Source organism: Crotalus tigris, unplaced genomic scaffold (genome assembly GCF_016545835.1).
Source record: "Crotalus tigris isolate CLP2741 ecotype Arizona unplaced genomic scaffold, ASM1654583v1 scf7180000018585.330925593:3314079, whole genome shotgun sequence".
Taxonomy (NCBI): domain Eukaryota; kingdom Metazoa; phylum Chordata; class Lepidosauria; order Squamata; family Viperidae; genus Crotalus; species Crotalus tigris.
In genome coordinates this window covers 1117317-1126285 of record NW_024097088.1, presented here as the reverse complement: position 1 = coordinate 1126285, position 8969 = coordinate 1117317, and the positions used below count along the sequence as shown (strand labels likewise).

At 49.1% G+C, this 8969-nt stretch overlaps 1 protein-coding gene across 1 annotated transcript; it reads left to right on the top strand.

The window, feature by feature from the left end:
- The first annotated feature begins 3102 nt into the window (after positions 1 to 3102).
- SLITRK2 (SLIT and NTRK like family member 2) lies at positions 3103 to 7717 on the top strand. Its single transcript, XM_039354711.1, has 2 exons — positions 3103 to 3561; positions 5095 to 7717. Exon 2 carries the CDS (start codon positions 5138 to 5140, stop codon positions 7712 to 7714), a length of 2577 nt encoding a protein of 858 aa, XP_039210645.1. The 5' UTR covers positions 3103 to 3561; positions 5095 to 5137; the 3' UTR covers positions 7715 to 7717.
- The last annotated feature ends 1252 nt before the right edge of the window (positions 7718 to 8969 follow it).

Genomic DNA, 8969 nt, shown 5'->3' with positions numbered 1-8969 from the left:
GGATGCTGCAATGGTCATAAGTGTGAAAAATGGTCATAAGTCACTTTTTTCAGGGCTGTTGTCACTTTGAATGGTTACTAAATGAACTGTTGAAAGTTTGAGGACTACTTGTTCTCTTACCGGCCATAATGCTGGCTCCCTTGGCTAAGAAACGGAGATGAACACCAACGCAAGAGTTGGACTTACTGGACAAGGGAAATCTTTATTTTTTCCAAAAAAAAGTCCTTGGCACAAGGGTTGCTATGAATGGAGTGTGAACACTCACGCTGATTGTGCAAGCGAGCGGAGACTTCCATAAAGCTTCCAGGTTGAGTGGAAACATTCTTTGGATTTGCTGCAACTTAATCCCTTAATCAGAGCCCTATTTTCTGAAAATCCCTTTGCAGCCCCTAGAAACTCTTGTGTTCAGTTGCAGGCAATGGAAACGATCTGTTTTGAAACCCAGGAATACTGCCAATTTGATCCAGAGGCAGAGAAACAAATAACCCAGGTTGTCACTTGTCCAAGGCCAGTGACACTCCAGTATCAATTTATTGCTGGTTGGGATACATTTGCTATCAGCATTGTGTTATGTCCAGAACTTTGGTTCACTTTTCTGCAAACCCTTGCTGCAGTTAATAATCCTCCTCCTCCCCAAATCAGAAAGATTTGCACAGAGTTTAAAAATATGCCCACAACCAAATCCAGAAACAGTAATGCCTTGGTCTCAAATGCATCACTTCCCTTTTTAACATAGGGTCAAAGTCAGTGCTAAACATTCCTTTTCCAGGACTGTTAATTCCTGTAACATATTCCACCGGAAATATACTCTTTTCTCTGCCCTGAATGCATTGCCCAGCATCAGAGGAAATCTGCTGCTCATTTTCTTCAGGTTGTGCCCGATTTTAAAAGGGGCACCATCTTCCACCCAGCCCCAAATTATTTGCATTGCTCTTTTGCTGTTTCTCCCAGCCCTGGAGGACCTTGCTAAAACTTGTATGCCCAAGGGAGATAACATGAAACTTCTACACACTTTGTGATCCCTCAGTGCAGGTATAGGAGAGACTCCAGATCAAGAAATAACTTTTTCAGCTGTTTAAAAAGTTCTTCTGGAGTAAAACGTGAAGGTAATCTTGGTCCAGCCACCTCACTTCAAAAAGCACACGACTTTGGGATGTAAGTTGGCTTGACCTTGGTCTTGCCTCAGTTGAGAAGGAGATGCCAAGATGGGCTTTGGATCTGATGCTTCTTTCTCTCCAGGTCACACCCTTTTCCAAAATGTATTGCAAAATCAAAATCTCCCGCAGATATTAGTTCAAGTCTCCAAGCTGCATCACTGTTGACTCCCAGAGAAAATTCACCAAAAATCTGTTGGGCTTGTTCCAACATCCTGAATAGGATGGATCAAAGCAGATATGTTGTGTGGCTCCCACTTAGCTTTCTTGGGGTGCCTAGAAAGTAGATTCAGCATGCACCGTTATTATGTGCGGATTGGCTCATCGTAAAACACAGGTTCTGTGTGCATCATTGTGTGTGAAATGATCCGGAAAAGAGAAACACTCGAATCAAAAGAAGTAGCTGTCAAAAGCTGAAACTGAACATTATTCTGATGGTTACAACAGAGACTGTAGAGACGGTGGAATTTTCTTCAAAGGTTTAGTCCTGGCTTATATGTAGACATCACCTGCTTTTTTTTTTTTTAATGGGTGATTCACTCTCACCCTGAGCGTGAGAACGAATTCAGTGGAACGATATTGAGGGGGGGGGGCCTGTTTGGATGGAGATTGTTTCTCTGAGGAAGAAGACCCAGTAAACGCCTGCAACTTAACATTTCCAGTTTGCAGCAAAATAATTTCAGCCAGGGTGGGGAGGGGGCAGGCGAGATTAGGGGTGGGGTGGGGGAGAGGAACAGAAGGATAAGAGAAAGATTGGAACAGGGAGGTGGAGAAAGCATCTGGCTTGTATTGCATCTATGGAAAGACTCCGTGTCCCTTTTGTTCCGAGGGGGAAAGCGTTTAGATCTAATCTCTCCCCACCCCACCCAGGAAGCTGAATTTTAAAATCAGCCCCCCCCCCTCTTTTTTTTAGTTCTTCTTTCAGCCTCTTGTGCTCATTTACCCCTTTTCATCTATTTATTTTTAACAGGTTCCCAGCCAATGTAAGCAACTGAGCTGGCAGACAAAATAAGTTTTAATGGTGAACTTTGACTGCTTTGCAGGAAAAAAAGTGGGAGGAGGGGGGAGAGGAACACTCCAATTCCTGAGTCTCCCCCCCTCCTTACACTTTGAGCAAATCCATCCTCTCTAAAGGAGTCAGCCCTGAGATTGTTCCTAGCCTTTTTATTTCCGTCACCCTGAAAACGCATCAAGCCCCCAGCTGCCTTTGCACACTCCAGATGCCCTGGGGTGAAACTCCCATCATCCCCAGCTCCTCATCCCCTGGCACTCTCCAACATAGGAAGAATATTTGTAGCTCAGGGTTGAACTGTGGATCTTGGCTGCTCTCTGGGCTTGCTCTGCCACAAAACCTCCAAGCTTTGTGAGCACCAAGGAGCCAATTCCTCAGCAGGCTGGGATACAATTCCCATGGTCCCCAGCTCGGACTCTCCCTCCCCTGACACTCTCCAGACACCTTAAGCTGAACCTCCCATCGTTCCCAGCCAGATGCCCCCTCCCCTCCTCTCCCGGAGGAGAAAAAAGAGAGACGGGTGCAAAAAATAATCTCCGCCTCACACCCCACTCCGGGGAGAAGCGCGCCCATCATCATCTCACCATTTCTCTTCGACAGGCAGCATTGTTTCCCCCTCCCACAAAAAAATAACCCCAACCCGGACAAATTGCCCCACTTTCCTTATTGATACCTATCCCCACCCACCCACCCAAAAATAGGGCATCACGGCTGCCCCCCCACACACACACACTTCAGCAGCTGGAGAGCGGCGCCGAGCAGAATCTCCGCCTTGCCCACCCACCCAGCCCGCCCGCGCATCTCTCTAAGTCCCCTCGCCCCTCCACCACGGCCGGGCAAGACCGGCCCCACGCGTGACGTCAGCCGCGCTGGCTCCGCGCGAGGAGGCCAGCCTGCTCGCAGGCAGCCGAAGTAACTCAGAGGTTCGGAGGCGCCGGCGGAGCGGAGGAAGTGGGCGAGCCGAGGCGAGCGGAGCTCTGCGCGGCCGCTGCGCTCCCCGCGCCTTGGCCCTCCTCCCCCCTGTCGGAAGGACTGCGCGCCTCTTCCTCCTCCTCCTCCTCCTCCTCCTCCACCCACCCGCGCATCTCTTGCGCCACACTTTGCAGCTAGCCTTGCTTTGCACGCTCGTTTGCACGCTCGCTCGGGGCGCTTTGCAAAAAGTCTCGCCCGCCTCTCCGCGCAGGGGGAAGCGGAGGCGGCGCAGCCTCCAGTCCAGCTCAGCCCGCCCTTCCTGGCTTGCTTGCAAGCCGGCCCGCCTCCGTGCCTGCCTGCCCCGGTTTTGGAGCTTCTGCTGCTGCTGCTGCTTCGGCTTCGCCTCCCTCCCCGCCGCGGAAGATGCTGACCTCGGGGCTGCGCGCCCGGGCCAAGACTGAGAGATTGCGCTTCTCCGGATGAGTGAGTACCGCAACGGCGGGCGGTACGCGCCGGGGGCTCTGCGGGCGCGGGTGGTTCTGGAAGGGAGGGGGCGGTTTCTGAGCTTGACCATTTGGAAGTAGAAGGCAGGACGGGGTGCGGGGGGGGGCTGCGGGGGTCCCCGTTCGCTTTCCACCTAGTCCTCTCGCTCCGAGTTGACTTAAACTGGAGGTTTCACTTGCTGGGAATTCTGGGGGGGCTTCGTTTCTTTCAACCCGACTCCCACCTTTGGGGGGGGGTGCCGCAAAGTGTCGGCGGGCGGGGTATAAAGTAGATTTGGGGTGCAGAAGTCCCGGAGATGAGGCGGGTTTGTGGGCTATTGGGGGGGGGGGAAGGGAAGATTGAGTTGCTTTAGATTTTCCTTCTCCAGCGCGTCTCTCCTTAACTATCCTTATGGAAGGTCAAGGGATTTCTAGCAGGAGGCGCTACCGCGGGGTGGTGGGGACTTTTGGTACCTTCATTTTCCATGCCACCAACACCTCCCCCCCCCCGTGATTTCCAAGGAAAGAAGGAGAGCACCACCCCTCCCTCGTTCCTTCTCTCCTCCACAGTTTTTACCACCAAGCCTTGGTTTTAATGGGGAAGGGGGGGTGCGGTGATGAATGAAGAAATAAGAGAATAGATTCTGTGGAATCTACAGATTTGGTGGTTTGATTTGCAAAAAGCCTTCACGCGTTTGTTTGCATGTCTGGAGAGCACCATCCTGTCTCCCAACAGGGCAAATTAAAGAGCAGTGGAATGAGAGCCACCCCCCCCCCAAAGTCATGGAGAGGAGGCTCAAGAGAACCCTCCAACGGGGGGGGGGGGGAGCTTCTCTCAGTTTCCTTTTGTCCAGCTTTTCTAGTGGAAGATGAACAAGGCTTCCCCAACAGAGACAGGGTGGCATCCCTGAACTATTTGATGGGCATAATGAGGCCAAGTAGAAACCCTGGGCTTGAAGAAGGAAATACTATCCTTTGATTACACTGGGAATGGGGGCGGGCGGAGGGGTGGCAGGGGTGAAGCCACAGGGGGGGAGAGTTGAGCCAGGCTCCTTCCTTCCTCACACAAAAGATTGAGTGGTGGGGAAGAAGGGAGAAAGAGCTGCGGAAGTGAAGGGCGGTTGAGTCAGAAAATACCCATCCAAATGTGGCCCTCCGGAGAAGGGAAGGGGACGGGAAGGGAGAGAAGAACCTACTGGCTCTCAGTAGGTTCCTTCCTCTCTCTCTTTCCCCCAAATATATCTTCTTTGAGGGGGGGAGCAAGGCAGAACAGGACAGCTCGGTGAAGAATCCTGAAGAGTAGCCCAAGCTTGTCCAACAATCCTAGCTCTGTCTTGGGGGACCCAGGAACAGAGAGGGTGGGGTGGAAAGGGCAGAGCTCCCTTCCTCTTGAGCAGCCCCCAAAGGCATCCTTGAAAGTCCAGGTGAGGGTGAGCCTTGAGGACTGTATCACAGCGTTGCTGCATTGCCTCCAGATTGTTGGGTGTTGTTTGATTGATGTGCCTTATTTTCTGCCTCCCCCATCTCCCTCAAGGCTTGACTCTTGGCGCAGAAGGTGGGCTCAAGGCTCCATAAAGATGCAGAAGGGGGTTTGGCTGCTGAGTGTGTTCACAGTAGCTGGGATCTCGCCGACCACGGAGAGCCGCAAACCTGCCAAAGACATTTGCAGCAAGAGCCGTTGCCCTTGTGAGGAGAAGGAGAACGTGCTGAATATTAATTGTGAAAACAAGGGATTTACAACGGTTGGCCTCCTCCTGCCTCCCCCATCCAAGCTCTATCAACTCTTTCTCAATGGGAATGCGTTCGCCCGACTCTACCCCAACGAATTTGTCAACTATTCCAATGCTGTGACGCTCCACTTGGGCTACAACGACATGGAGGAGATCCGAACTGGGGCCTTCCTGGGCCTTCGGATTCTTAAGAGGCTGCACCTCAACAACAACAAACTGGAGATCTTACGGGAGGACACCTTCCTAGGCTTAGAGAGTCTGGAGTATCTCCAGGCTGACTACAACTACATCACTGCAATTGAGGCGGGGGCTTTCAGCAAACTCAACAAACTGAAGGTGTTGATCCTCAACGACAACCTGTTGTTATCCCTTCCTAGCAACGTGTTTCGCTTTGTCCTCCTGACCCACCTGGACCTTAGAGGGAACCGGCTTAAAATGATGCCTTTTGCTGGAGTCTTGGAACACATCGGCGGAATTATGGAAATTCAGCTGGAGGAGAATCCATGGAACTGTACCTGTGACCTTCTGCCTCTCAAAGCATGGCTAGATACCATCACAGTCTTTGTTGGGGAAATTGTATGTGAGACCCCTTTCAGGTTGCATGGCAAAGATGTCACTCAACTCACCAGGCAGGATCTCTGCCCTCGAAAAAGTATGGGCGATGCCAGCCCAAGGGAGAAATATCCTTCCCACTCAGACACACACCTCCAGAGACTTCCCCCAACCGTTAATTCTGCTGTTGGGGCCACCAGGGCTCCCAAGGCCAGCCGCCCACCCAAAACAAGGAATCGACCCACCCCACGGGTCACCGTGTCTAAAGACCGGCAGATATTTGGGCCCATCATGGTTTATCAAACCAAATCCCCCCTGCCCCTGACTTGCCCAAGTCTTTGTGCTTGCACTTCACAAAGTTCTGACAATGGGTTGAACGTCAATTGCCAGGAGAAAAGAATTGGCAACATCTCCGATCTCCACCCCAAGCCCACCAGTCCAAAGAAATTCTATCTGACCAGCAATTACTTGCAAACAATCTATAAAAATGATCTCTTGGACTATCCCTCACTGGACCTGTTGCATTTGGGAAACAATAGGATTGCTGTGATCCAAGAAGGTGCCTTTTCTAACCTCACCAGTTTACGCAGACTTTATCTCAATGGTAATTACCTTGAGGTCTTGTATCCTTCCATGTTTGAAGGGCTCCACAGCTTACAGTATCTCTATTTAGAGTATAACGTGATTAAAGAGATCCTGCCACATACCTTTGATGCATTGGGCAATCTTCACCTACTCTTTCTGAACAACAATCTTTTGAGGTCTCTGCCGGACAATGTCTTTGGAGGAACCACCTTAACTAGACTCAACCTGAGAAACAACCATTTCTCCTACCTGCCTGTGCAAGGTGTCCTCAACCAGCTTTCAGCCCTAATTCAAATCGACCTTCAAGAAAATCCTTGGGATTGTACTTGTGATATCATGGGGTTGAGATACTGGATAGAACAAGTCACCGAGCAAAACAATCAGCAGTTAGGAGGCCCGGTGGTAATCAATGAAGTGATCTGTGATTCTCCTGCCAAGCACGCTGGAGAACATCTCAAGACCTTGAGCAAAGAAGCCATCTGCCCCGAGAACCCCAATCTCTTAGATTCTCCTCTCTTGTCCCTCAATCTGAACACTGATATGCCATCAGCCTTCAGTATCTTCCCCAGCGCCTTTCCGGAAATGCGGACGGAAGTCCCTCTCTCTGTCTTAATTTTGGGCCTTCTGGTTGTGTTTATCTTGTCGGTCTGCTTTGGGGCTGGGCTGTTTGTCTTTGTTCTCAAACGGCGTAAGGGGCTGCCAAGTGTGCCCAGCAGTGCCAACAACCTTGACGTCAGTTCCTTCCAACTGCAGTACGGGTGCTACAACAGCGAGGCCCACGAGAAAGCTGAAGGGCATGTCTATAATTATATCCCTCCTCCCGTTGGAGAGATGTGCCAGAATCCTATCTACATGCAGAAGGAAGGAGACCCCGTTGCTTACTACCGGAATCTCCACGAATTTAGCTACAGCAACCTCGAGCCGAAGAAGGACGACTCCACCAGCTTTGCCTTCACCATCACAGCAGCAGACATGCTGGAGAAGCAGTCCTTTTCCAGGGAGCCTGAACTCTTGTATCAAAATCTCGTGGAGAGGGTGAAGGAACTGCCCAGTGGAAGCATGGTCCAGTATAATTTTTGCACCCTCCCCAAAAGGCAGTTTGCCCCTTCCTGCGAGTCCAGGCGACAAAACCAAGACAGACTCAATAAAACGGTTTTGTACGGGACTCCAAGGAAGTATTTTACGGAACTGTCCAAGTCTGAACTCCCTTTGCTGCAGGGAAAGTTGCAGGCCGAACCGGACTACCTCGAAGTGTTGGAAAAACAAACTGCCATTAGTCAGCTGTGAAATAGGGAGTGGGGGTGGCCTGGGGGAGGGATGGGAGGGTTGCATTGGATGGGGTGGGGAAAGTCTTTCAAAAGAGCAATGAACTAAAGCCAAAATTGGTCACAGAATAATATTTTTTCCCCATCATCAATGAAGACATTTTTCAGACCAAGCCATGTTTTGGATGGGGCGTCTTCTACTAAACTCCCTTTAAGTTATTATAATTATTACTATTGTTATGATTTTGCATATCTTCCTCCTTCCCCACCCTCCCCCCCAGTTCAGCCTTTTAAGAACTGAATGAATGTTTATTCTTGGAGCATTTTCATTGGGTTTCAGGGGTGGGAAAAAAGATGAAGAGACGATATGAAAAAGTTCTCGCGACACCCATGGCCAGATCCACAGAACTGAGATGGAAAAATAACGTCTGAAACGGATGTTCTGTCATTCCTTCACTAGATTAGAAAGTGTCTTTCTCTTTCCCTCCCTCCCTTATTTTATTTTATTTTATTTTGTAAATAAAAATATTGACAGTACAGCTTTTTCAATGGTCAAGTACAAGCACTGGGCTTCACATCTGCATGTGTGCGTTAAGGTGTCTTTGCACTTTAAATAACCATCACGTCATGCTCCGAAGGTAATTGTATTTTATTTTTTAATTGGGGGGGGCGTGTAAACTGGATCTCAGCCCTTTTCTGTGACAAGGGGTAATTGCTTAATTGGCAAGCAAAATCCCACATAAGAGAGTTTATTTCTAAAGTTTTTAATGGACTGGATTGTAAAAAAAAATTTTTCTTTATCCCAGTTTTATTTCTGGCCTGATTTTACAAACATTTCAAAAATGACTTAAGAATTTAGCAGCAGATTGGGGTATCCAGCTTCCTCACTTGGGAGTGATAGTTCTTTAATTAAAAAAAGGAAAGAAATTAACACAAAATCTACATCACCTGATCCAGAGGCATCCCGTATTTGTTATGCTGCAGCTCCTAACACCGTTATAATGTTCAGTGTTTTTCAGATCATTTGCCTAATTAAGAGAACATTACTTGTAATATATATTTTTTGCTGCATTAAAATTAGATATTTTTATACATTTAAAGCCAAGAGTTTCCATTTCCAGTATTTGGGGAATATATATGTGTGTGTGTGTGTGTGTGTGTGTGTGTGTGTGTGTGTGTGTGTGTGTATACACACACACACACACACATAGCCACAAATATACACAGACACACATATGTATATCTCTCTCCATGTGTGTGTATGTTTGTGTATATAT

Coding starts and splice junctions, on each gene's coding strand:
- SLITRK2 (XM_039354711.1), top strand. CDS start 5,138: ATGCAGAAGGGGGTTTGGCTGCTGAGTGTGTTCACAGTAGCTGGGATC.